The sequence below is a fragment of the Vulpes lagopus genome, chromosome 4 (assembly GCF_018345385.1).
Source record: "Vulpes lagopus strain Blue_001 chromosome 4, ASM1834538v1, whole genome shotgun sequence".
Classification (NCBI taxonomy): Eukaryota; Metazoa; Chordata; class Mammalia; order Carnivora; family Canidae; genus Vulpes; species Vulpes lagopus.
The window spans coordinates 115,076,926-115,104,164 of NC_054827.1; the positions used below are offsets into that span (position 1 = coordinate 115,076,926).

The 27,239-nt window shown below is 43.5% G+C and overlaps 2 protein-coding genes across 13 annotated transcripts in view; one reads left to right on the forward strand and one right to left on the reverse strand.

Moving 5' to 3' along the window:
- The window catches only part of TM6SF1 (transmembrane 6 superfamily member 1), a 54,307-nt gene extending 27,162 nt beyond the window's left edge, over positions 1–27,145 (forward strand). The window contains exons 2-10 of one of the 12 annotated variants that reach the window (XM_041751566.1): positions 1,292–1,395; positions 4,999–5,096; positions 8,846–8,949; positions 10,511–10,593; positions 11,205–11,326; positions 13,028–13,132; positions 14,903–14,995; positions 15,429–15,548; positions 25,798–27,145. In XM_041751566.1, coding sequence (XP_041607500.1) covers positions 1,292–1,395; positions 4,999–5,096; positions 8,846–8,949; positions 10,511–10,593; positions 11,205–11,326; positions 13,028–13,132; positions 14,903–14,995; positions 15,429–15,548; positions 25,798–25,881 — 913 coding nt within the window. In that variant the 3' untranslated portion in view covers positions 25,882–27,145. Of the gene's footprint in view, positions 1–1,291; positions 1,396–4,647; positions 4,798–4,998; positions 5,097–8,845; positions 8,955–10,510; positions 10,594–11,204; positions 11,327–13,027; positions 13,133–14,902; positions 14,996–15,428; positions 15,549–18,174; positions 19,835–22,701; positions 23,569–25,797 lie in introns of those variants that run through there. The other 11 variants (XM_041751565.1, XM_041751573.1, XM_041751568.1 and 8 more) reach the window with 11 other exon arrangements.
- HDGFL3 (HDGF like 3) overlaps positions 24,341–27,239 on the reverse strand; it is a 74,566-nt gene continuing 71,667 nt past the window's right edge. Inside the window, exon 6 of the mRNA XM_041751575.1 lies at positions 24,341–25,536. Within this exon, the coding sequence (XP_041607509.1) occupies positions 25,531–25,536 (6 nt within the window). The 3' untranslated portion in view covers positions 24,341–25,530. The remainder of the gene's footprint in view (positions 25,537–27,239) is intronic.

Below are 27,239 nucleotides of genomic sequence, written 5' to 3' on the forward strand. Positions count from 1 at the left end.
TTAGAGCTGCAGGGGTGTGGAGTGAAATCTAGCATGAGTGTGTCCCTCAGCTGTTGGTAGGTACTGTTAGGTTGTAGAACCCGTGACTGAGAAAGGTACTTTCAGAAGTTCCAGGGGCATATGGCAAAGGTTATCCAGAAGTTCTCTTGTCAAACTGTGGTGCTGTGCGGGGGTTTCAGCTGAGGAGTGGTGCTTGTGGCAGCCCTCAAGGGCTTTGAAGAGGCTGTGGTGTGCAGGCCATTGGAGAGGGCCACAGGATCCTTTGTCTAGAACTGAAAGCCCTGTTTGGTAATGGAGCTGTAAGAGAGTATCCCTGTAGGACCAGAGGTGACATCCTGGGTGAGAGAGCTCAGAGTCCATTGAAGTAGGACCCTCCACATAGACAGGGACATCCTCCATTCATCCTCAGTGCCTGGCAGATAGGAGTGCATCATAAATTTTATCCTTACTATGTTTTTTTTTTCTCCTTACTATGTTTTAAGATTAATTAATAAGCAGATGATGAAATGACATGGCTTTGCTAAGGTTGCACAGTTAGGCGCATAGAGGTAGCATAGTAGGTGCTGAATCCAGGTGTCTTGACTGCAAACTCAACCAAGCCTCGTGCCCTAGTGCTGCCCCACTAGGGAGGGGCCTTGGCCCCCAGTCTTCTCAGTATGGTATCTTTTCCCTATGCCCATCCTTGCCTCACCTTACTGTCTGGGTGAGGGGTTAGATGCTGGTTTGCCGGCCCTGGGTGTGGGCAGCTGGTTTCATTGTGGCCGCAGGTCTGGCCCAAACTTTTCCTTGTTCATCCTTTGGCTCCTTTGATTATACACATGACCCGTGGCCCTCCCTCCTCATCCTCCTGGAAGATATGTGTAGTCGGGACTCCTCTGGATTTCCTGGAGCTCAGTCTGAAGGTTCCTGGCTAACCCTGAGGGAGGGGGCAGATTCAGTGGTTAGGCCCATCAGCCACTGGGGAACAGGATTTGGACGAGCAGGTAGGTAGAGGCAGGGGGGCAGTGGCCATCTTCAGGGTGGGGTGGGATGGTGTGGAGGATGCAGGTCTGTGCAGGTGCGCAGGATGGGAAGATTGAGGACCTAGTGGTTCCAGTTTCTGAAAGTCACGTGGGTGGCCTGGGGGGGCAGGGGCAAAGTGCTGCAGCAAAGCCAAACCTCACTAACCCCACAGCTCTTGAACTGTGGGCAGAGGCAGAGGTGGGAGCGAATGCATTCAATAGCCAGGAAATTCCATGCACCAACATGTTTATTTCGATAAGTGACCACCTCCCTGTTCTGGTCGTTGCAGTTCCTGGACGATTGTAGGGGTTGCTGCCCTAATCTTGCTCCTGGTCGCCCTGCTGGCTCGTGTCCTCGTCAAAAGAAAACCACCCCGGGACCCCCTGTTCTATGGTACGTCTCCCTTGGAAGGGAACTGTTGGTGTCCACCAAACGGCACAGCTCTTGGGTCTTTGCCTTCACTGGGTTGTGCCTCCATGAAGTCGGTCTCCAATTCCCTGAGCTCCCTAGTGAAGTGGCAGGAAGTGGAGGAGTAATTCAGGACAACACAGTCCTCTACTCCAGACCAACAGGGCCTCCAGGCCACAGACCCCGCCCCTTCCCATTGGGGATCATGGAGGAAAGTCATTGGCAGGGCTAGGCAGGATGCCCCTCCGTGCCTCCCCCACCCCCTACTCCCCAGCCGTGCTCTGACCTCTGACCTCCACTCTTGCAACATCTTACTGTGCTTCCTGCCTGTGCTTTGCTTCTTGCCGCCCCCTCCACCTGGCCTGGAGCTTTGTTGCACAGTGTCTTGGTCTACACGTTTGTATAGTGAGGAAAATAATATTGCTTGCCATGGACGGTTGCTACTAACATTCAATAATATTTATAAAATACTCCAACAGTGCCTGAAAAATACACATGTGCATTGCATAAATAAAAACTCCACCAACCAAGCACCTGGCCTGGCCCTGAGCACTGTAGCCATATCAGCTTATTCAGTTGGCATAACAAATACCCTCCACTTACAGATGAAGAAGCTGTCTCAGAGACACTGAGAATTGTGGTCAAGGTTTTCACTAAGAACATCATTGACCCCAGAACCCAGAACCCACACTCTGCTTTGGGCCACACTGCCTCAGGCTAAGCTGCCCCTCCTCCCCCCCCCTCCCGGTCTTCGAGTGCTTCCCTTGCGGGAAACTTGACCCGGCATTTCCTCGTTCAGTTTCTGTTTCTGCTTCAGGGATGCTGCATATCAGATGCCCCCAGATCGCGGTGTCCTGGAGCAGAAACAGACATTTTCTGTTATCTCCCCCCGCCCCCCTGCCAGCTTTACTGAGATATAATTGACATCTCACACTGTACAGGCATGAGGTCTACACTGTGATGATGTGATAGGCATCTACACTGTGAGGTGATGACCACAACAAGGTTGTTCACCATAGGGTCCCTCGCCTCACATAATGACCTTTTTTTGGTGTGTGGTGAGAACAGTAAGTATGCAATGAGGTGTCGTTAACCATAGTCACCACACTGTAAAGTAGATCCCTATGACTTACTCATCTTTGTACTGGAAGTTTGTACCCTTTGACCAGCATTTCCCTATTTCCTCCAGTTGCCAGCCTCGGCAACCACTGTTCCAGTCTCTGAGCTCAACTTGTTTAGATTCCACAGATAAGTGAGATCATATAGTCTTTGTCTTTCTCTGAATGTCTTATTTCACTTAAGATAATGCCCTTGAGATCCATTTATGTTGTGATGGATGGTAGGATTTCCTTCTTTTTTTATGGCTGAGTAATATTCCATTGTGTTTATGCATATCTTCCTTATCCATTCATCCATCCATGGATGCTTAGGCTGTTTCCATGTCTTGGCTACAAACATTTATTTTCTTTGCTCATGGGTCTGCAGGTTGGCTGAGACTGCTGTGCTTCGGGCTCTGGGGCATGTTCAAAGCTGTACCATGTTTTTCCTTGTTCCTGGGCCAGTAGCTCCCCAAGATGTCCCCTTCTCATGGCAGAGGAGACTTAGAGTTGGCCATTCTATTGGCCAAATCAAGTCATGTGGCTGAGTCCATCATCAGTGCCCTGGGGAATATTCTCTGCCCACAGTGGATCTTGGCAAAGATGGGGAGGGAAGAAGAATTCTAAGTAACTAATTTCCCAACTTGCGTATAAAAACCCTGGCCCTTAGGTCAATGATGTAACTTGCCCAAGGTTGGATAGCCAGTGGGTAGATGAGCTGGACCTGTCTGACTTCCGGGCTCACACCACCTGCCTTTGTCTGACCCTAGACTACCTTTCTAGAGTGGTCTCCTGCCACTGTCTCTTTCCACCCCACCCCATGGAGTCCACACTTAGCTGCCTTCTGTCTCTCCCAGCTCCCCAGGGTTGGGCACCTTTGCTCCAACACCCTTAGTCCTGTGCCCTAGCGTGAGCACACTGTGGCCTTAGAACCAGGGCCTGTCACCTCTGACCCAGCTCTGACACTCCCGTCAGCCTCAGTGATCAGATGCTGAATGCTTTCTTTCCCAGGAGACATATGGTGGCTGACTGCCTGCTGGCTGATCTCAACCGCAAGATCGGGATCACAGGCCTGGGAGGCACAGGGAGGCAGGGCCTACAGGGCAGGGCACATGGGGCCTTGCACTCCTGTGGAGGGTGTGAACACTGAGGCCCTGGCTACAGACTCGGAAGGGTTGGCTTCCCTTCTCTGGGATGTCACCTCCCCATTTATTTTATCGTGGCTGTTCTTATGTCCGCCTTTGAATTCTTGTACTCCCCGTGCCCACCACATGGCTTCTGGTTTGTTACAGTTTGAAAAGGTAGCCTTGCTGATAAACTGACAGGCACAAGTTTGATCCCTTGCCTTGTAAAAAGTCTAATTCCTTAGCTGTTTGTTGCTGGTGGTTTTTTAAAAAATTTATTTATTTATGATAGTCACAGAGAGAGGGGCAGAGGCATAGGCAGAGGGAGAAGCAGGCTCCATGCACCGGGAGCCCGACGTGGGATTCGATTCCGGGTCTCCAGGATTGCGCCCTGGGCCAAAGGCAGGCGCTAAACCGCTGCGCCACCCAGGGATCCCTGTTGCTGGTGGTTTTAAGCCTGTTTAGGAGATTCTCACCACCTGAGTGAGATTCTTGGAGACAAGGTGGCTTTGCTTCTTTCATACTCAACTATGCCATCGCTACCCATTTTAAACATCACTGGCCTTTCTTTATAAAACTTGCACACCAAAACAAACAAACAAAACAAACCTACAAAAACTTGCACACCTGGGATGCCTGGGTGGGTCAGAGGTTAAGTGCTTGCCTTTGGTCCAGGGCGTGATCCTGGAGTCCTGGGATTGAGTCCCGCGTCAGGCTCCCTGCATGGAGCCTGCTTCTTCCTCTGCCTGTGTCTCTGCCTCTCTCTCTCTCTCTATGTCTCTCATGAATAAATAAATAAATAAAATCTTAAAAAAAAAAAACTTGCACACCCACTATTGTCCATCTGTAGGATCTGCAGTGTGGAATAGAGCAAACAGCAGATATGCTGTGAGTTGGCTGCAGGTGCAGGTGGGACACAGGTGGGGTCCGGGGTGGCCGCTTATAGGTTGTGGAGGATGGATAGGGTGGCCTGGTGGGATCCTTTGGGTAAGTGTGTGATTCTGTCCCCGTGGCAGGTGTCCTCTTGGAGAGAGCACTTGGGCAGTGCTGCTGAGATCCATAACACAGACGAAGGTCCTTTTGTGCAGGAGGGACCTTCTGTTACTCCATCTTGACAAGGCCCACGGTGTCTTCTGGAAAAGATTAAAAACAAGTCATTGTTTTTGGTAAATGCCAAGGTCTTAGTCATTGCCTCCTGAGCTGCTCCTTTTTAAACTACTGCTTTATTGGGGTGCCTGGCTGAGTGCCGGTGGAGCGTGGGGGTCTTGATCCTGGGAGTTGTGAGTTCAAGCCCCACGTTGGGTGTAGAGATTACTTTCAATAAATAAAAATAAGTAAATAAGTAACTACTTCTTTCTTTGCTCTAGTGTATGCAGTTTTCGGATTCACCAGCGTGGTGAACCTCATCATAGGACTGGAACAGGATGGAATCATTGATGGGTTCATGACGCACTACTTGAGAGAGGTATGGGATGATTTAGCGAATGTGAGCCTTACACCAAAGGATCAGCCACCCAAGTCACATTGCTCACAGATGAAATCACTTTATGTAGTGTAAGGGGGTGAGATCCATGGTATTTCTTTTACTGCTGCATACGTAGGTGGTTGATTCATGTGGAAAGTGAAGTAAAAAGTTAGGATTAGATCATGGGAGGCACTTTTTCCAGCATTCGGTTTTATATCTCCTCCCTCACACCTGGTCCACTACCTTCCTCCTTTGCTTGTATTTAACATACGTGAAGTGTTCTAAGTGAATTTAGTACTTGGTGTCTTATTATTAGAACATTACTATATCCGAAAGCCCAAGTCAGTCTTATGTGTATAAACTAGAGAACACTGAGGCATTAAATGAAGCCATTTGATTGTGATGGTCCTTCCCTCACTGTCATCATATTATAGTGCCACCTGCCCTTGAGAGAGCTAGTCCTCTTTCCGTATCTTTTTGTGTGATGAATCCAGCCCCAGAGAGGTTAAGTAACTCGCTCAAGATCACACAGGAAAGCACAGTCTTAATCTGTGCTTTAAATAATGGAGAACTTCATATGTAAGCAAAGGAAGTTTGGACTTTATCTCACCTTTGAGGGAAGATTTTAAGTCAGGGAATGATGCAGTCAGCTCTAGGAAGGATGGGCTTAGAGCGGGGTGTCAGTGCTGTGAGCAAGTCAGGAGGCTTTTGCAGGACCAGCAAGCATATGAGGATGGCCTTGGCAGAGCCAAGCATGGGAGGTAGAGGGGAGGGAGGAACTTTGGAGACTTTGAGTGGTTGGAGTAAGTAGGACTCAGGGATGGGTTGGGGGTGATGGGGAGGGTAAAATCCAAGAAGACATCCTGCTTCCTGCTTTTGGAAAAATGCTGGTGCTATTAAAGCAGAATAATTCAGTCCTGTAGACAGTAGCTGGAGTAGACTCTGGGGCCCAGGAGCTCTCTGACCTGGCAGGGAGATGGCACAATCCTAGGAGCAGTGATGGAGACACACACGAGGCACAGAGTATGGGCACTCCTTGGAGACACTGTGGGTTGTGTCCCAGACCACCCATTGCAATAAAGCAACAATCACAATAAAGTGAGCCACATGAATTTTTTAGCTTCCCAATGCATTATTTATACTATAGTCTATGACGTGTGCATAGCATTATGTCTAAAAACCATACATACCTTAATATTAAAACAGTTTATTGCTCAAAACTTGCTAACCATTATCTGAGCTCTCAGCAAGTCATCATCTTTTTGCTGGTGGAGGGTCTTTGCCGTGAGGTTGATGGCTGCTGACTGATCAGGACAGTGGCTGCTGAAGTTTGGGATGGCTGTGACAGTTTCTTTGTATTTTTTTTTGGAAATATTTAACATTCATCTGAGATAGAGAGCATGAACAGGAGGGAATGGTGAAGGGCAGAGTGAGAAGCAGACTCTCCACTGAACAGGGAGCCTGACATGGGTCTCAATCCCAGGACCCCAGGATCATGACTTGAGCAAAGGCAGATGCTTAATTGATTGAGCCACGCAGGCATCCAGGCTGTGACAACTTTTTAAAATAAGACAACAATGCAGGACGAGGAGAGTGATGGTGAGACATAGGCAGGTGAGGCAGTCAGACTGCACCCAACAGTCACCATCTTATATGAGTGCAGCTCATAGGGCCTCCAGACACTCACAGTAGTCCATCAGAGATCATGGGTCACAGATCAACCAAAACACAGATCACAGATTGAAATATTGCCAGAATTACTCAGATGTGACACAGAGACACAAAGTGAGCAAATGCTGTTGGAAAAATGGCCCTGTCAGACTTGCTTGATGCAAGGCTGCCACAAACCTTCAACTTGTAAAAAAAAAAAAAACAAAAAACAAAAAACACAATGTCTGCAACACACAATAAAGTGAAGGGCAATAAAACAAGGTCTGCCCTTGTGCAGGGGAAGAATTGAGTCTGGAAGCAGTCAGAGGAGTCCTCATTGCATTAGTGACACTGCTCTAGCATTTTTTAAAATGGCAATGACATGGGATGATAAACATTTTCCAGATAGACAAGGGCCGTGGAGGGCATTCCAAGGAGAAGGGACAGCTGTGTCTCCTCACGGTCAGTCTGGGGTGGAGGTGTGCAGGGATGATGCCGAGTTCATCTGGGGACACATGGAGTTGTGGGTGGTTGAGGGACATATTGGCAGATGTTCCAGCTGGCAGGGCTTTGCAGGTCTTGAGCTCTGAGGAACGTTCCTGATAGGGAGATTTGGGAGCCATCTCAGTGTAGATGGTACCTGAAGTCTGGAAAGAGAGCTTGCTCGGGAGAAGGAGGAGAGAAGACGGCTGAGGGTGGAGTGAGTGGAACTTTGGAGGCTGTGGCTAGAAGAAGAGCCCCTGCCGTGCACTGTGAGGGGATAGGCCAAGAAACAGGAGGAAACCTGGAGAGTCTGGGACCCCTGTGTCCAGAGTGGGGAGGTTTTGAGGAGCTTTCGGCTGCTGGGAGGCCTGTGGTTGAGGTGGTGAGGGTGGCAACCGGTGAGGCACACAGGGGCTGAGAAGGTAGGATGGGGTGTCGTGTGAAAAAGTCTGCAGGGCCAGGTTCTGGGTGCCCAACTGTCAGATGGAGGAGGCGGGGCCCGGGCCTGCAGTCGGCAAGCAGCTTTGGGAGCATTTTGAGCAGAAGAGCGATATGTTAAGAGCTAGGCCTCATGAGTCTTCATTTGGCAGGTGGATTGGAAAGAGGAGGGAGACAGACTGTTTGGGACTGGCTCGGTGAGGGGCACTGTGGGCTTGAACCAGGCTGGGTGGAAAGGGAGGGTGGCCTGGGTGACCTCAGAGAGACAGAATTGGCAGGACTGGCTCACAGACTGCATAGGAGAGAGGGATGACAAAATGGTCCTGGGGTGTTGAGCCGGGTAGGCTGACTGCTGTCCTGTTCATCCAGAGGGCTGGGCAGGGCTCGAGTGGGGGCAGAAGCTGAGGGGTGAAGGGAGTCCAGGAGAGTTTGAAGGGCCCATGGGCTGTCCAGTTAAAGATGCCCATCAAGCCAGCAGGAGAGGCTGGCCTGGCTCCAGGGGCCAGGTGTGCACATGAATGACCAAGTCATAACATTGGATTGTACTGTTGACTCAGAGCGTGTTAGAGAGAAACGACTTGGGCCAGGCATGGGCACAGAAGTCCAGATGCCGTGTTATTTCTAACCACCCCCCCAACCTGTCTTCATGCCCTTGGATCATGGGGACAGACAACAGAGCTCTGTTGCCTCTTTGGTAGAGCCGAGTCAGTTGTGTGCGTCCCATAAGGGAGTCGGGGTGCCCATCTGTCATTGGGTGTGGGAAAGATGTGCCTTCCTGGGGGTCCATACAAAGGTGAATGATGGTCAGCTGCTGGCTGTGGGAAGCAGGGTCTTCCCCGGCCACCCCTCTGGCCAGAGCCAAGGGCCTCAGTCACAGATTTGACTTGGCCTCGGTGAGTTAGCCGAGTAACGAGGGCTGCCCATAATGCCACCTGCCTTGTCTGACCCAGCGGGTCTAGGTGCTTGACCCAGCGGGTCAGCTCACAACCAGGTGTTCTGCAGGGCCCTGCACTGTGGACTAGTTGCAGCAGCTCCAGCTCACCACTGGGATTCAGCATAGCTACGTCTGGGCATGCTGACTCCAACCGGCTCTGCTGTTTTATGTGCCTTGAAGTCCAGGTCTGCTGCTTTGTGTGGAGGTCTACTGACAGCAGACTCCTCTTTTCATCTTTCCCCAGGGTGAGCCATATCTGAACACTGCGTACGGGCACATGATCTGCTACTGGGATGGCTCTGCTCATTATCTGATGTATCTGGTGATGGTGGCAGCCATAGCCTGGGAGTAAGTGAGTCAGTCTGCTGGGTGTGTGCCTTTGCCACCTTGGCAGCCCATATGTGGGTATGTAAGGAAGCCACACGTGTAGAGGGAGAGATACAAACGGGACACGCACGTGAACACATGCTCTGTGGACACATGTGAGACATAGTTAACACAGGTTCTCTTCCTGGCACAGCTGCCTTTTGGACATGTCCCTTTGGATGATCCCACGCCGTGGTGACAGCTTGGGCAGCCCCTTCAGCTTCTGACTGTTCTCTAGGAAGTCTTATTTGCAGCTGGCTTCTCAGGGAGTGAGTGTGTATGCACACAGGGATAAAGATAGAGGAGCAGAGTCTTACATGACCATTTTCGTTTCTGGGGATTGGTGCCCTAGGTCTGCCATGTGGAGCACCACTGTGGGCTCCTTGGAGACCCCTGCCACGGGAGACTGTGTTGCATAGATCCCCGAAGTGAGCAGTGCTCTCTTTGGCTGAATTTGTGGGACCTCCCTGTCCATGGTGGTTATACCCACAGCTGCTCCCTACTGGTGTCCCTATAAACCCAGAACTTGAACCTTTTGGGGCAGGGTCCTTTCAAGCCCAGCCAGCTTCCCAGGCCTCCCCGTGGCTCCAGGTTAGAGAAAATGATGCATTTTTGCACCATAAGAGTTTGAAATTCAGCTTGACCTTGATCTTGAGCTCAGGGACAGCTCCAGCTGAGTTTTAGACTCTTCCAGGTACTAGCCTATCTCTTCGTGAATGTTCCTAAGCTTCCAGGGAACACATCAGGTGTTTCTGAGAATGCCTGGGCTCTGCTTGCAGGCTGCCAGGAGTGGGCTGTAGTTTCTTTGGCTCAGTTAGCATCCTGCTGGTGAGAAGGTTCTTGTTTTGTCCTGCTCACAATTCCAGTCTTTGTGAATTGGCCTCATGGGAATCTGCTGTACTTGGCTTGGGGCGGTGGGGCAGGGCAGAAGCAGTATTGTCCACCTCTGGACAGAGAGAATCTCCTTTTGCTCTCTCACTGCTCCTTACGGACGTGGGTTATCAGGGTTATTGGCTGAAAGAGCTTTTTGTCAACACAGCCTATTAAGATTAGGGGTCTGTGTCTAGCAGCTCCTTTAGAACACGAGAGAGGTCTCAGGATCTCCATCTTTAGGGCTCTGTCCATGATCCTGACACCAGGGAAAGTCCATTTAACATCCTGTTACTCATACTTACAGTGCTTTAAAATACGGGTCCAACTTCCTTTCTTTTTTGAAACTTCTCTTTCCTTTTCTGCCATGAATTTCATGTGACCCAGTGAAATGCAGGACTCCTTTGAATGTGACTGACCTTGCCGTAGTTTAACAGATGATCAGGGCAGCAAGCATTAATTCCTATTTGGAAGGACACAAAGAGGGTTCTGTAGTAGATCACAGATGGAAATGAAATTTGAGCACTAGGGCTCCTTAGGGTTGATTTATTACTATCGATTCAGTAAGTTTCGATTCATATACTTTACTAGTTAGGATAACACTAATTAGATCATCTTTTGCTAATAGTATTGAGGATAAGTGCACCAAGCCAAGATTTTTTTTTCGTTGCAGGGAAAGTTATAGAACCATTGGCCTCTACTGGGTTGGATCTATTATTATGAGCATTGTTGTTTTTGTGCCAGGAAACATTGTGGGTAAGAAACCTTATCTTAAAAAATTCACTTTCCTCTTCTGAAACAATGGGGGAGCACCTGTAAATAGAGAAGTTATCTTGGTTGTTATTCCAAGCTTCCCAAGAAGCTGTTATGCAGAATTCTTCCTTTTCCCCTCTGTCATCTCACCACTTAAGAAATGCTTTTGAGCAACTCTCAGAAGTGTACACTGAACAATTAGACAATCTAAAACCAGTGATTCCTGACATTTAGGATCTAGAGGAGGTATTTGTGGCTACATGCAGTGTGCAAATATTTCTTACAACTTTTTGTATCATATGTAACTCTTGACACATTCGATAAATGTATTTGAGAATTAAGACTCTCGAAAGCTAATGTAAAAGAGATTATTTATGCATGCAAAAATCAGGGTTTTATGTTAAATATACTCTAGACATATAGTAGCTAGGACATGCCTGGTCATAAGCACCTTGTACTTTGAAATTGACTTATTTTATTTGGCCTCTTGAAGAATATTGTCTGGTCTACAGCACAATGTTAAATGACTTGAGGTTGGTGTCCTAAATGTTACTGGTGTTTTGATATGCTTTTTGGCAAACTTTTGACTTTCTCTCTCTCTTTCTTTTAAATAGGGAAGTATGGAACTCGTATTTGCCCTGCTTTTTTCTTAAGCATACCATATACTTGTCTTCCTGTCTGGGCTGGTTTCAGAATCTATAATCAGCCATCAGAAAATTATAATTATCCCTCAAAGGTGATTTTATTATGTTAATTGTAACCTGTTGCCAAACTCACAGGGCTCACTCATATTTGCTGGCTACTGAATGGGACCATGCCTCTGTGTCCTGGAGCACTTGGGGCAGCCGATATGACCGTGCTGATTCTGTGCACTGGTCATGCCTCAGTTACAGTGGCAAAGATGGTCTGTTTCTGGCTGAGTATGTCTGCTTCCATCGGCCTGGCTGTGCTTTCTGGAACTTCACACTGGCTGTTCCCATCAGATGCTCCATTAGTGGGTAGAGTGTATGGTTTGTCTGGGGCTGTTAACGGCCTGGCGTTTTGAGCATCTGGGCACCTCATTCAGAGGTACCAGTGCATTTACTGCCCCAAGGGGAGGCTGGAGAGATACTGCTGTTTGAGGCAACACACAACAGCCTCAGGGCGTAATTTACCAAGAGATCCAGGCACAAGGACATCTTCTGAGACACCTCCCTTCCATTCACAGCAGAGGTGGTCGAGGTGAAGCAATGCTGGCTGGGCAGGTACTCTGTTAAGGTCTTCATTTCTAAGCTAGTAACATCTAAGTTTCTCTTCCTTTTATAGATATTAGATCCTTAAGCAAGATCCTTTCAGCAAAGTCATATATGAAAATTTGAATTACTAGAGATTATCAGAACATGATTATTCATTTTTACTATAAGATTTACAGTAGAATTCATTAAAATACGTGGTAATTTACAAACACTTCATTTGTAGACAGTTAGACACCTGCTGTGTAAAGTCAGGTTGACAGAATGACAGCCAGTACTCCCTTATATCCTTTTGAGGAATGAGGTGGTTGTTCAAAAGAAGCAAGCAGTAACCATCGCCTTGGGCTCCAATGCTTTTACACTCTCCTTGTCAGTATGTCAAGTGTTCATGCCGCAAGACACATAAAACTGTTATCACTTTTTAAATGTTAAAACACAGTGATGGCCAGGGAGAAATGGACGTTGTCATACAGTGCTGTAGGGAACATAAATGCAGACTCACTCTGCAGTCTGGCAGTGTTATCAACCTTAACCTAGTAATTCCACGTCTAAACCCCTGTTCTCAGATCATCAGAGAGATGGTATCAAATATTTATGTATAGAATTGCTCATCATCACATTAACAGTGCAAATGCCTAAATGTCCAACAATGAGAGAACGGCTGAAATATGGTGCTTCCACATGACATTACATTTTAGAAGAGCTTTTAATAATGTGGGAGAGTGCTTATAATATAGGTAGATATTGAGTGTCAAAAGAATGAATACAAAATTGGTTATATATAAAGTCATAATTTTGTAAAAAGTAAATGTAAATTATATATAGATATAGATCTCTCTCCGGAAAATTGTAGAAACTCTTAATAGTGTGTTGGGTTAATGGTTTACCTTACCTTTAAAATGAGTGTATTTTACATGTATAATCACAACACTGCTATTGCAAAAAAATATATATATATATGACTCATAGAGCTCGAAGGGCCCTTTAAGATGACCTGGCCCAATCTCATTTCTCAGATGAGCAAACTGGAAGTGGAGGTGAGGAGGGACATGATCTCTATGTTAGGTGGCTGGCAGTTTATGACGTGAATCACCCATCTGCAGAGTTCTCTTACCATCCAGCACCATAGCACTTATGCGTCAGTAGATCTCAGAGACTTCTTTGGCACTTTGGGACCTGCTCATTGGTTACAAACTCTGTTTTAGGTTGTTCAAGAAGCCCAAGCAAAGGACCTGCTGAGAAGACCATTTGATTTAATGTTGGTCGTGTGTCTCCTTCTGGCAACTGGATTTTGTCTGTTTAGAGGCTTGGTAAGCACAGCAGATCAAAGTAACATAAAAAAAAAAAAAAAGTATGTATTGAATCAGACTTCCTAATGCCCTAACAAAACATTCCTCCTGCTGGAGCCTGGAGAGCTGGCACTGCCGGCTGTGGCTCTCTTGCCTGCTGGCTCAATCCCCAGCTTCCCTCTCATGGGGTCGGCCCCAGCTGGGCTGCTGCATGCCCCCTCCTTCAGGTCTTTGGATTAAGCCCACCCAGAAGTCTCCTCATTCCCTGATTTTAGGGTGCCTGAAAAATTAGCTAGTAGAGTCTCATTCTTTTGGTTTCTTTGATGTTTCTGACTTAAATGTAAATGTCTTTGGGAAGGGTGGTAACAGAAGACTCCAAGACCACTGTGGCACAGGGCGTGTGTTGTGTTCTCAGGAGTAGGGAGGTGGGGTTGAAGATGGGGCCAGAGTAAGGAGTTAGGATCCTGGCTATTTACCAGCTGTGTAGCCTTGGAAAAATGATATAACCTCTTTGACCTCAGTTTCTTCTATAAAACAACAGTACGTATCTTTCGGTACTGGTTTGAAGATGAAATAAGAGAATAAACATCAAACACTTATGGAGGGCCTTATATGTGGTAAGTGTTCAATACATGGTGTTACTATTTTCATTGATAGATCATTCTTCGCAATGCCCAGAAACAAATTTGGGCAGCTAGAATCATATGGGTAATTATATTCAGCTTTAGTGACAATTACTGTTCTAAGCCTGCTGGCATTGCACAACAGCTGAGTTGAGCTAGCTAGTAGGAGGAATGGCAAAGGGAAGGGATGTAAAGGAGAAAGAGCTGTAGGCTTTGTTCAGATCACAGAGCAGTAAAACTTTTTTTTTTTCCCTTAAGTAATCTCCATCCCCAACATAGGGCTTGAACTCATGACCCTGAGATCAATAGTCACACACTCTACTGAGCTGGTCAGGCATCCTTAAAACTGTTCTTTGGTTAGTTTGCTCTAATTTTCAAAGTGAAAAGAACAATAGTAGCGATGAAAATGGGCCCCAGCTGTATTCTTGCACAGCCATATCCATTCCTCTGTGCATGAGAAAAAGGTGTGCATGTGGGTATTTGCATGCTTGGTGGGCTTTTCAGTTTGGGTCCACTTTTACCAACTCTGCCACTGGCCTGTGTTCATAGATGTTATCTAGAAGGGACATTTATGGCCAGGGACATGAGAAGTGATGCATGAGAGATGTGACTCAGAGGGGACCTGGTTATGTGCCAAAGATACTGTGTTTCTTCTGTGGCGAAGAGTCTGCTGTGCTCCCTTTTAAAGTAGACACAGGATTGGCTTCACACAGGAGGACCCTGCTTTCAGATCAACCTTCACTGCCCCCAAAGGCCATGTACTCTGTGAGGCACTGGAGAGAGGAGGCAGCTGTTTCTTAAATTCTGCAAAGCATAGTAGGATGAATTTGGTGTAAGAATGTCCTTTTCTTTCTGCAGGGAACAGCTGGCTAGTTGTTCCCAGGAAAAGTCAAACTGGTAATCTAGTGGGAGCTGTGCTTCAGCTGGTTGAAACCTAGATACTTAAGAGATACCCAAGAATACAGCATTAGTTCTTTCCTACTCCACTATTCTTCATCTCCTTTGAGCAGATCCGTAGAATATTTCTTTTCTTCCTCTTATACAGTACACAGTTTGTGTTAAATAGCAAAACAGCTTGTGGCTGAGCCTGGAACAGTTAGCCTTATCAGTAAACACTGAGAATAAGATGTGATTGTAACTTTATAATGAATTCGTTTTTTGTTCTCAGATTGCTTTGGATTGCCCAGCTGAGCTCTGCCGATTTTATACACAATTTCAGGAGCCCTACCTAAAGGATCCTGCTGCTTATCCTAAAATCCAGGTCAAGTAGTTATGAAGCCTATGGTTTTCCTTTTTTTAAAAAAATATTTATTGTTTAAAATTCATTTTTTTTTTTTTTAGATTTTATTTATTCATGACAGACAGACAGAGAGAGAGAGAGAGAGAGAGAGGCAGAGACACAGGCAGGCAGAGGGAGAAGCAGGCTCCATGCAGGGAGCCTGACGTGGGACTTGATCCTGGGTCTCCAGGATTACACCCTGGGCTGAAGGCGGCGCTAAACCGCTGGGGCACTGGCGCTGCCCGCCTATGGTTTTTCCAAAGTTAATTTTCACTCTTTAAGAATGGCAACATGTAGGCCCATGTAGGAAATAGGAGTTAGTGTTCTCCAAGATAAAACTGTTAATCTTTTGTGCTTTTCATCAGGCCAAGTTAACTGTTAAGTTGCTGACAAGTTTATTTCTCTGTTAATACAGATGCTGGCATATCTGTTCTATTCTGTCCCTTACTTTGTGATCGCGCTTTATGGCTTAGTGGTTCCTGGCTGCTCCTGGATGCCTGACATAACACTGATACATGCTGGAGGTCTAGCTCAGGTACGTTCTGAATAGAACGTCCACTGGGGATCTGGCTGTCCAGGTTGAGTATCTGAGAAGCATTTCTGCTTGGTGTTTAAGGGTGGAAAACAGGTGCTAGACACATCCCCTTTTGTTCTACAATTCTTTAAAGACATTTCTGCATATGCATTTTATTCAGTAACTACTTGGTGAGTGTGCCATCCAGCTGTACAGGTGAGGGAGCTTCTGAGGCCCAGTGAGGTTACAGATCTGTCCCAGGTCACACACCCAGCAAATGGCACCGCTGTTTTAGTGTGCTGTTTCCCAGTCTCTGAACACCATGGCTACTAAAAAAGAATTGAGAGCCGTTATCTTTAAGACGTCTAAACATAAGAGGTCAGAATTCGGTTATACTGCACTGCACTGAGCCAGGGAAACTGGGTTTGAGGACATTCTCCTCCTGGGGAAGCAGGGCCAGTCATGCCATTCCTTCCCCTTTGCCACTTAGCCAGTCCCTGGCCTAAAGTAGGTGTTCAGTGAATGCTGATTTCATTGGACCGGAAAGAAAGTGATCTATACAAGTGTATTCTTACACAAAGTACATTTTTACAAGCTAACAGCTAGCATAACAAACTGATCCTACCAACAAGGAAGAAAATTATTAAGTAATTTTATCCCCCCCCCCTTGCTATAATTAAGAGAAACAAATGTCTTGTAACATCATTCTCTGCATCTTGCTCTTTGAGCAGGCCTAAGGATGAGGCTCATTTGGAAACTGTCAGCAAATACAGTTAATTACAGTCATGGTGTAGGAACTAGGATGGCAAAACCATACTCTGGCATTTCCTGGAAAAACAGCTACAGTCTTTATGGGTTAACAGTTTGGGCTGAATCCTTGCAGTCCGAGGTAATTCTTAATTACAGAATTCGAATATCACTATCAAAAAAGTTGGTGCAGCACCTGAAGTAAGGGTTCCTGTTCTTCCCTCTTTGCAGATCTCTGAATAGCTGGTTCCTTAGGCTTTGGTTTGGGGTCTTTATTTCTGTATCTGTCAGTACCAACTATAAGCTTTCAGTTTTTTTTTTTTAATCTTAGCCCAAACTGTTCCCAGACAATGCCTAATCCCAATTTCAGTGTTTTCACTTGGCTGTCTTGCAGTGTCTAAGATAGGACCCCTGACCTTCCCTACACCTCATCCCCGTCTTCCCTCATCCCTGCAAACAGCTCTTCCCCGCTTCCAGCAGCTTGTCACACATGCAGTGCTTAAGCCTTCCCATTCCCTTAGCCCTACATCTAGCCTGTCACCAGGTCCAGATAGTCTTTCTCCCGAGTAATCCTCAATCCCACCACTGACAGCTCATTGCCCTGTAGTGGTCCGAGCTGTCATGGGAGGCAAGCCAGCCTAAGTGTTCTACTTACCATTTGTGTGAGGATAGGCTGTGTGCTCTGCTGGAGAGGCAAACACTCAGTGGCTTAACACAGTAAAGACTTATTTCTTGCTTGTGCAAAGATCATGTGGGATATTTTCAAGAGTCCAGCCTGGCACCAGCCCGACTGCAAGGGAAGCAGGTAAATGTAGTCTTTCTGTGTGACCCAGGAGAAAGTATGATGAAATAGCATTATCCTGGCAGTTTTTTTTTTTTTTTTTTTAAAGCCTCACTTAAAGGTAAGAAAGCAGAGGTTTAGGGCAGCTTGTTACTTGCCTAGGGTCACAGTTACTAAATGGCAGAACAGGGATACGGAATCCTGTCTGATCCCAATGCCCATGTTCCTCTCTGCTGGTTTCCGTCTTCTTATGCAAACAGTTAGCTATGGTAGAGTCCTACAGCACAAAGCTAGACTTTGTATGAACGTGGGGGGTTGGACAGCCCCTGGGGGTGGCAGGCGGTGACATGTGAGCGGGGCTCTGTGTGCAGTTAGGCTGGGGAAGCATTTAAGTGTTGCAGTATGCAGCAGTTCAGAGGGTAGAGTAAGCCTGGGCTTCTGTTTTCTTGGCCTTACTCTCTTGTGCTCCCCAGGAGAGGGGGCCTCCCACTAGCCTCACTCTTATCAGTCCCTTTCTTAGAGTCTGACACAATCACGGTCCCTCTATATGCCCTATACTGGGCCCCACTGTGGGAACACTGGCCACCATGACTGTCATCGTTGAGGAGGCTGACAAGAGTGAGGCCACTGCTGGAAACCGGTCAAGTGGACAGTCAGTCGTCAGGAGGTGTGGGGGCGAGCAGGTGCTTGACCTGATAGCAGTTAAGGTGAACGAACCCCAGACTCTACCTGCTGGTGAGGGCTAGGCTTGCAGATGGGCCCTTGTGGCTCCAGCCAGGTGGTTCTGGGAAGAGCAGGGTGGACAGCAGAGCTAAGGGCAGCAGCAGGAATCTCTGGGTTCATCCACCAGTGCCCAGTGTGACAAGGTAACCAGAGGCCACAGACTAGATCCTGCAAATGTGAGACAAGATCCTGCTAATCTACCCCAACCTGGCGAGTGGGGTCATCTGAGAACTGTATCTGATGTTCCCATGACTCTGGGCTAGGTGTTCGTATCTACCTCCTCAGAGTGTTTAGCGTAAGGAAACGTTAAACAAAACAGATCACACAAAACATGTACGAAACAGGGTACATGATGAAAATGTTGAATTCCAGTTATGTGATTGGTTTTCTACCTAGCCAGTACTTGCTTATCAAATGAGTTCTCGTGTTGGGAGGGCATGTGACACATTTATCACAGAAAACACCCTCTGTAACCTGACTTGCATCCCTTATTTCCTAAAACTGCCATTCTTCATTTAGAAGCTTTATGCACCATGATCCCACTAATTTTATCAAAACCTGCATTTCTTGAAAGGCCTAGTGAACTCCCAAGACTCTTTATGTGGCTTAGTTAAAAAAAAAAAAATCTCTGAAAAATTTCTAGATCAGTACAAGTCGGTATACAATTTAAGTCCTTACTGGGTCCCTGATTTCAGATCATGCAGGAATCTGCCAAATCTGCTGTCTTGAGAAATCAAAACATCAAAAAGTAAAATAAAATAAAATAAAATAAATAATAAAATAAAATAAAATAAAATAAAATAAAATAAAATAAAATAAAATAAAATATGCCAAGGACATTTTACACTAAAGCCTTCCAGTGGGGACTTTTCATAACTCAAATATCTTTTCATATAAAATTCTTACTGTAGCATTAAAGTTGCAAGTCTAGTTTGAAAAGTATTCCAGGCTGGTTAGATCCAGTTATTATTAGTACTTTGTAGCAACTGAAGAGTTTTTCTCTGCTAAAGTATCACTGAAAATTAGAAGAAAACAATCAGAGCCAATATAGTCAATATGGTTAAGAGCATGAACTCTGGAGACAGATGGGTTCATATATCACCCTGTCCCTGATGAGCTTGTGACCTTGTCCACCTTGGATTCCTCTTCTGTAAAAGGATGGTACAGGAGCTTTCTCATAAAGCTGCTACAAGAGGATTAAATGAGGGAATATATGTAAAGGGCTTAGACAGTGCCTGGCACAGAAGACGCCTTGGATCTCTGTTGCTGTTCTAGTTACAGGTAGAAGATTCTCAACAAGAGTCTAGAGGAGAAATGCCTTGTGTTGCTCAGAAGATTCATTAATCTGTAGCCACGTGTAACAGATAGTATTGCTAAAAATCAGAGAGAGTGGGAGAAAGCTCTGGGATGGAGTCAGTGGGTTTGGCAGGGAGCCTGCTGCCCATCCAGTAACACCACGGCTTTGGAAGCAGGAACAGTCCCACTTTGGTTGGGCAATACCCCTTTCCTTTTGCTGCTCAGACTCTCCCACTCCCTGGCTACGCGGGTGCCATGTACTTTCTCACAAAAGGGTCTGGAAGCTTATCTGTGGGTAATTTGGTTGTAGAGTTGACTCTACTGGATGTGAATTTTATGTTCTTTCCTTATGGAAACCTCTAGGAAATATCTGAAAGGAAAGATTTAGGAAGAACATGGATAATTGGGATAGTAATGCAAATCCTGTTTTAGTAGTTTGCTTCAAGTGTAATTCATCAGTAAACATCTTGATTTAGTATTAAGACTAGACTTTGGGTTTAATGTCTTCACATGTTTATCCTTTGGTGGAGATAGACAGTCTTGAAATTGTCCAAAGGCTGGCAAGGGGATCTAAAAACAAAGAGCCCACCTGAGTTCTCAACCAAGCAGAATGCCAGATCACGAACAGGTGATCTCTTGGCACTGTCATGATTATTCCACAAAGATCAACTTCTTGAACCGGCATAGGAATCCCTATGAGATAGGCTCCATTATTATCCTACTTTTATGGATGAGGAAACCAAAGAGGTTACGTACCTAATCAAAGGTCCTACTGCTGGTGGAGCTGGGTTCTGACACTGGTGGTCTGGCTCCAGATTCAGTGTTTTTAACCACTCAACTGTGCTGCTCAGAAAACCCTAAAAAATGACACAGTTCTGGATTAACTACTTACATTGTATCGGCCAGTGTTCATGTTAGTTTTGGCCTATAATACTTATGTGGACACATGATACTCTTTCAGCTCCTTTCTGGAACTGAGACCATGACTTTTAGGTGTGCTTTCCAGGCTATCTCTATAAATATAAGAAAAAGGAGCTATTAAAATTGAACCATTCTTTGCTTTTCCCCCCCCCCCTCATTTTTCATTCTAATCATCCATTAAAAAAAAAAAAATCAAAGCATATCTTTTAAATATACTTAAGGTGAGAACTAATTTAAAAAGGTAAGAAAGATGATTAGGGGCCAGTGTCACATCATTGAATTTTGCAGAAATTTCTGGACTCTATAAAGTTGTCCCTATGATTCTGAGTGACAAGTCAACTGAGCAGCACTGAGCCCAGAGCCACCAGATCCCAGCCTGGCACACAGGCTGCCATCGGGAGGCCTCATGTGCTGGGGGGCACATCACCCACGAGACACTGTGTAGGCTGTTAGCAGCTATGTGCTTGGTAAGGGCACTGTTCTCCGGGGAGACGGAGGTTCTTCCGAAACTTCAGAACTCTGGGAACTGGACACCATTAGGTGTCTGGGAGGAAGCTATGGTTGGACGCTCACTCATGGTCACCACAAACACACGTTAGAACTACAGGCAGTGCCAGAAACTGCAGAACACGGGCCTCAGGCTTCTCTCACGTGCAGATACCTCTTTGCATTAGAAACATCTATACCCCTCATCCAATAATTCTGGTGAAGAAAGACCTACTAAAATAGGTATAAAAATAGAGAAATGCTGTGTAGAAGCTTTTTGTATTTTGACAGTCACAAGACATTATTGTTTAATGTTTATTGAGCTCTAACAATGCGAGAGGCGCCACACAAAACATTAGACACAGTACCTGCCCGGTGGGCTTACAATCTAATCTAAGGACATGATCATTTTGTAATGTTGCCATGATTTTGCTGTTTTTGAAAATGAGGTATTAACTGCACTGGGGAGTGCAGGAAAAGAGCCTATGGAATCACTGGCTTTTTATGCAGGTTTCCCTATGCAAGTAGGCATGATTGCTCATAATACTTAATCTCTCAAAGTATGGTTGGCATTTCCCCACACCTGGTGATTTTTTTTTTTTTTGTCACATGTACAAGTGTCTATAAAGACAAAGACACCAAACCCACATTTTTGAAGATCAAGGTTCATATCTGGCCTCTAGTCCAGAAGTTTGGTTATATTATTCAGAAAAACACTGTTATTCAAAAGAGGCCCTAGGGAAAAACAGCAACAGAGGCCAAGCTCCTGGTCCATTTTCCTAGAACTGCACAAGAGTGGCTCTGCAGGGCAGCCTCTCCAACGCCGTTTGGGCGTGTGCGTAAGGGACATGTGTTTGAGGGCAGAGCCCTCATAGAGCCCTCATGGATCACAATGCAGATGTGTACACTTTCTGTATTGGTCCTTGGTAACACACCACACTAATTTCTTATCTCCAGAGAGTAGCACATTGAAGGAGAGGTCCCTAGAATGTATCAGTAATTTTTAAAAATGTAGCCTGTGAAAGTACCTGTGTTACTGATACAAATCCACACACACGCTGCTGATGAAAGCTTGTCCTTTTCTTGTCATGGTCCAGTCAAGTGCTAAGGAACACTTTCATCTGCTAAGCATTGAGCAGAATAAACTGATTTCATACAGAAGGAAATGTAACATATGTATTTAAAGCAAATTATCTAAATTTTTCATTCTTGTTACTCTGTGACTTCTTTAGGTTATAATATCTTCTTTCTTCACTTGGACCCTGATAAACTAATAATTCATCACTTGTTCTATTTAGATTTCCAATCTTTTATTCATGTATAGCTTAGATTTCAGTAAGATATGAAAACGTAGACTCCAGGGTTGCATTTTGTAACAATATGAGAATCCTGAGGAAATCCTCACACAGAAGCCTTTTCTAATACAGTTTTCCCCTGTGCTTATGAAAAGTATCAAAAAAGATACATTCTGAATGTACGTTATGTATACCAGTACAAATGGGAAGCTCTTGCCTCAGGTAATGCTGACAAGCTATACTTCTAGACAAAGTAGAATTTGATTTGAAAAGGTTGCCTGAACGGACATTTACCATTTTATAAAGAGCAACCACAGTCCTACCCCCACCCAAGTTGGTAACGACCTTACTTACAAAACAACGCTTAGTATTTTTAAAATTGTGTAAAAAACAAATACATGAAGAAATAAACAAAAAAATATATAACGAAAGGTTCTGAGCTCTTGTTCCAAGGAATAGGTAAAAGACTGACTAATGAAGCTGAGGTCCTCAGTGCTTCTCTTTAAATAGCTATATTAAAAATATTTTTACTTTCTAAACTCTGTACTTTCTTCATTTTTATTGGAACACATTTAGTAAGCCACAAGTGAGTGCCTGTATAGATCTCCAGATGCAAATCAGAAACAAAAATAAAACAAAAAAACAACCCTGAGATTTTATTCAGTTTTTCTTTTGAGCCCCTAATGTTTGGTAAGGGTACTGGATGGGTGAATAGACAGCTGGCATGATAAAGCCGCGCTAAGGAGGGTACACTTGATTTGAACAGTTATGTTAAGACTGGCCCTATATTCAGTGAAATCCTGAAGACTATGGATTGTTTGAGAGTACTGGTTTTGAGGGGCACAGGAAACACGGTCTGAATGAATCATCCAGAACACAGAATTCATGCTTACCTCCTCCCCCTTTTGTTTTTTAAATGCAACAGGCTCAGTTTGCTCACATCGGTGCTTCTCTTCATGCTAGAACTGCTTATGTCTACAGAGTCCCCGAAGAAGCGAAAACCCTTTTTCTAGCATTAAACATAGCATATGGAATTCTTCCTCAGCTCTTGGCCTATCGCTGTATCTACAAACCAGAGTTCTTTATAAAAACAAAGGCAGATGAAAAAGTCGAATAAAAATATTATTTCATGTTTCTCCTCTCTAGATTACTGACTTGTTATCCTGGTACTGATAATTTGTCCCATTTCACTCCCTCCTGAAACGGGGATACTTCAGCATATACAAATTCTTGCTCTGTACTGTATATGTGAGCTCTCATATGGTATTGTGTGGGTAAATTTTCTTTTTGAAGGAAGAGTGAAGTTGAGAAACAGTTTGTTTAAAGAAATATATTCAAAATTATTTGTGAATAAACTTGACCATCTATTTCAATATTCTGTTTGCACATATTAAATATAACTGTAAACAATTACAATTTAGCTCCTACAATAGTGAGCATGAAAATGAACCTATCCAAAAGTGAATATGGCCTATGCATATTAAAAAATTCAAAACAGCAAATACATACTGGAGAGATACTTTTTGCATATAAGATATATATGCATCATTATCAACCTCAATATAAAAAGCAAATCACAATATTTTAAAATGTTATTTGAAAAATGTTTTCCCAAGGAAAGTATAATTATTTACTGCTGTTTTAAAAATTGCTTTTAATAAAACTTTTTTTGTGAGTCTAAATAGCTAAGGAGAGATTGGTAACTTTATCATTACTCTTAATGAATACTTGTTTTATTGGTGACTGGAAATATTTCTATTGTATTTCTGTGTATTTTTTAATAAATCTTTGGGGCCTTTTATGAAAACAAATCTTATTAAATTTGAAACATTTTGTAATTTTCAGAAGCAATTCTGTAGTCTTTAGGATTTTTATTTTAAAAATCTGTCAGTTACATGTTCTAATTCAAAATGTCATCTACATTCTCCTTATGTTTTAGTGTGAGCAATGAAGAGGACTTTTGATGAATTAATTAAATTTCATTAATTTGAAATTAAATTAAAACACTCAAAATTAAAAAGTACTTTTCAAGGAAAAAGAACTGGATTGGCATCCCTATCATCTTTTAATGAATTTTTTGTATTTGGAATTATGAGTATAGAGAAAAATTAGTATTTGTTAAGTGAGAAAGACAAACTAAAAATACAGCCGCCTTCTCAGTGCCCTGGAGGGGTAAGTAGACTGCTGGTGCTTTCATATGCTCAGCTGCCATAACCATCACCACCATCACCATCACCATCCTCATCCTCAATGGCCCTGGGCTTTTAGAACAGCTCACACTTTCTCTTCATGTTATTCATTAGCTCTTCACCAAAATAAGGAAACAAAAAAGAAAATGGGAGTCCAAATCAATGCATGGATAATGTTAAGTATGCAAATTTAGAGTCAACAGAGCTGGTAAATTTTATCTGAGCTGTGCAAGCAATCGAGTGGCCATTCCTCTCCCTCCCCCATGGGTACAAAAAACCTAAAACCCACACAGTGTTCAAAAAAAAAAAAAAAAAAAAAAAAGAAAAGAAAAGAAAGAAGAAAACCCCTCACCTGCACTTGATTCTATGGTCAACTTGCTGTTAACAATTTTTGCTTTAATATATGAATTACATTAATACCTCACGTTACATAGATGAAGCCAAATTACACTAACTTAGTTGTTTACAACCTCAAAATCTTACTCCCAGTACACATTCCAATAAATTTATTCTGTAAAAACAATACATTTTTTTGTTTTTGATTTTTTTTACAGTAAACTTTTCAACTACAAACCTTGAATACGCGAAAGATGTTCCAAGGACAAGCATAACAGGATTGATAAAACCCAAATTGACTAAATGTGTCCTCACAATATAAGCTGGCATAAAAATAAATAAAATTCTCTATTATCACAATAGCAACAATAATGTACACATAATAATGGTTTGTGGATGAGTATAACTATACTAATTCTAGTTCCAAAAGAAAACAATGGTTCATTTAAAAGTCAATGCTTTGTCTGGTTTCCCATAGGGCTACTGCTGATTCCAGCTTTAAAATGTAAATTATCCACCTTGAGTGATTAGCTCAAATTGTATTGGCATTGGGGAAAAAAATAAATCATTGCCTTTATTTTGGAATAACACAAAAGACTCACTAACTTCACATATAAAAACTGAGTTTGTGTACGTAACAATATGAGTTTTGAGAAGTATAAGCTGTCGACTAGCTATTTCTAATATGGAATAGATATCTTACAGTATGATTAAACTTTACACATGGCCTCAAAACTGAAGGACAATTTTAATTTCATCTTTAATATGCCAACATTATGTGTTTAGGAACTGGTTCCTGGGTTCTGTCACAGAGAGGAAATCCCTTAAGCATTATGTTGAGTGGTCATCTTTAAAAAATGCTAATTTATATTTAATGGAGTGTCTGGTGATAGAGGAGTAAAGGCAGGAGAATGATGAACGTAACTGCCTTGATAAAAGGATCCTAGACATGTATAAGTTTGTGCAAAAATCTTGATAATCCTTAGTGGTTAAGGGCAACTTCATGCAACCAAATAACGAAATCAAATCAATAACCTTAAAAAAGGCTAAAATGTCTTTTTTTCCCCCAAACACAACAGAGAGGAATGTGAATAATGTACATACAAACTGGGGTTCTGTCAATGACAACAAGGAATATGTGTTGGTTCATATCAAATCCAAGATTATTAGACAACCAAATGTATAACCTTCTTGTGGTTTCTCCTAATATGCAGCATTCATTATGGTAGTTAGGTCTGTAAAAAAAGAAAGAAAACAAGCCTTTAGATGATTTAGGATATTAACAATAAAAGCTATCCATACCTATAAAGTATATAGCTGGGATTTTCTGAGATTTTAATCTGTACTGCAGCATTAAAAATACTAAGCAAGAATAGCCTGTGAGGCTTTTAAATACTTATCACTTCAAAAAGCTAAAGAAGGTGCTAGGGCATTTTTAGTGTTCTGTTAAAAAAAAAAAGGGAACAAAACAATAAACTTTGTCTACTGTCTGGCAGGGCACAGAGTACAATAGTGTGTACTCTATACAACTCAGGACAATGTGTATTGCTGGGATAAAGTCAATGGAGAAATTGAGATAATCCATCTTTGTGAGGACTATGGTGTCAGAATGAAAGGTAAGCTGCTTAAAATTTAAAAAGCACTTGGAATGTATGCAAATTATTCTGTATAATATTTATAGCTTAATTACTTGGGACATATGGCTCGAAGAAATTAGAAGTTAACAAAATCAAGATGTACGAAAAGAAAGGAAGTTTAGATTTCTTTTAAAATATAGATGGCATCTGTGTGATAAAATATTTCCATTTCCTAAAAGAATTATGTTTCAGTCTGGGTCCTGCTTTAAATTGTATCAGATTACATTTACTCATAGGGATGCTGTTTTTGTTTTCTTTGTCATTAACCCAAATACATTACTCCCCCGCCCCCAATACTCCCAAGGGATGAACAAAAGAGGGAACTCGGGCCCCAATATTTTTCCTAAAACCACTTCCATTCTTTCCTTCACTAAGTGAATGAACTCGCTTGTGAGCACAACAGTTCTCACTCATGGGTATGTTCTCACATACATAGCCAAAATCTATAGTGTATATTCTACCATATATAAATAATTCCAGGACCTTCAAATAGGAAACCTCAAGATAGCAGAAATACATTTCTCTTACAGTGTGCTCTGTTCCTACCAGAATGAGAAAGTAAATTTAAAAATAAATAAAAATCATGTTTAAAATCTGTGAACCTGCAACATGCAGTGACTAGTGACTCCTAATTATTAGGTATGATTATACCCACTGACTTAGGGGATTCTCCTCCCCTGTGAAGGAGGAAGATAGCCATTTAAAGCAATGAAAAATTGTTATTCAAAGAAATTTATTTAAGTGTCTTTTTATTAATATCAATGTGAAAGGGAATAAAATCTATATTTACATTGGTAGAAAATTCATAGTAACAACTACTCAAACTGTATTGAAGAATATTTTTGGGAAGACGGTCCCATGCAGCCTCAGAATATAATTAATGATCCAAATAAAGTAAAGGTGGTACTAGAATGTGATGACAACTTTAATGATATGGGTGGGGTTTTTTTTTTGGTTTTTCAACAAGGTACTTATAAGTGGGTGTTTATAAAAAGCAAATTATAAATCCATTTTTTAACTTGTCATACCATAATCACTCTATTTGCATGCCTGCATCAAAAAATATCTTGCTAGTTCATAATGATATATATCCTGGACATGGGGCTTGGAGTATTTACTAGACCGGAGGTCTCCTCCAAGTCAGCAACCAGAAATGGTTCTTTATGTGCTGGCTGCCATGCTCTGAGCCACACCACCCGTGCCACTCTCGTATCAGATAATGGCGGAATAATCCAATGAGATTTGCTTCTGAGGCATGTGAATGCAAGGCACATTAAGAGGCTGTGAATGGACGCAAAGCT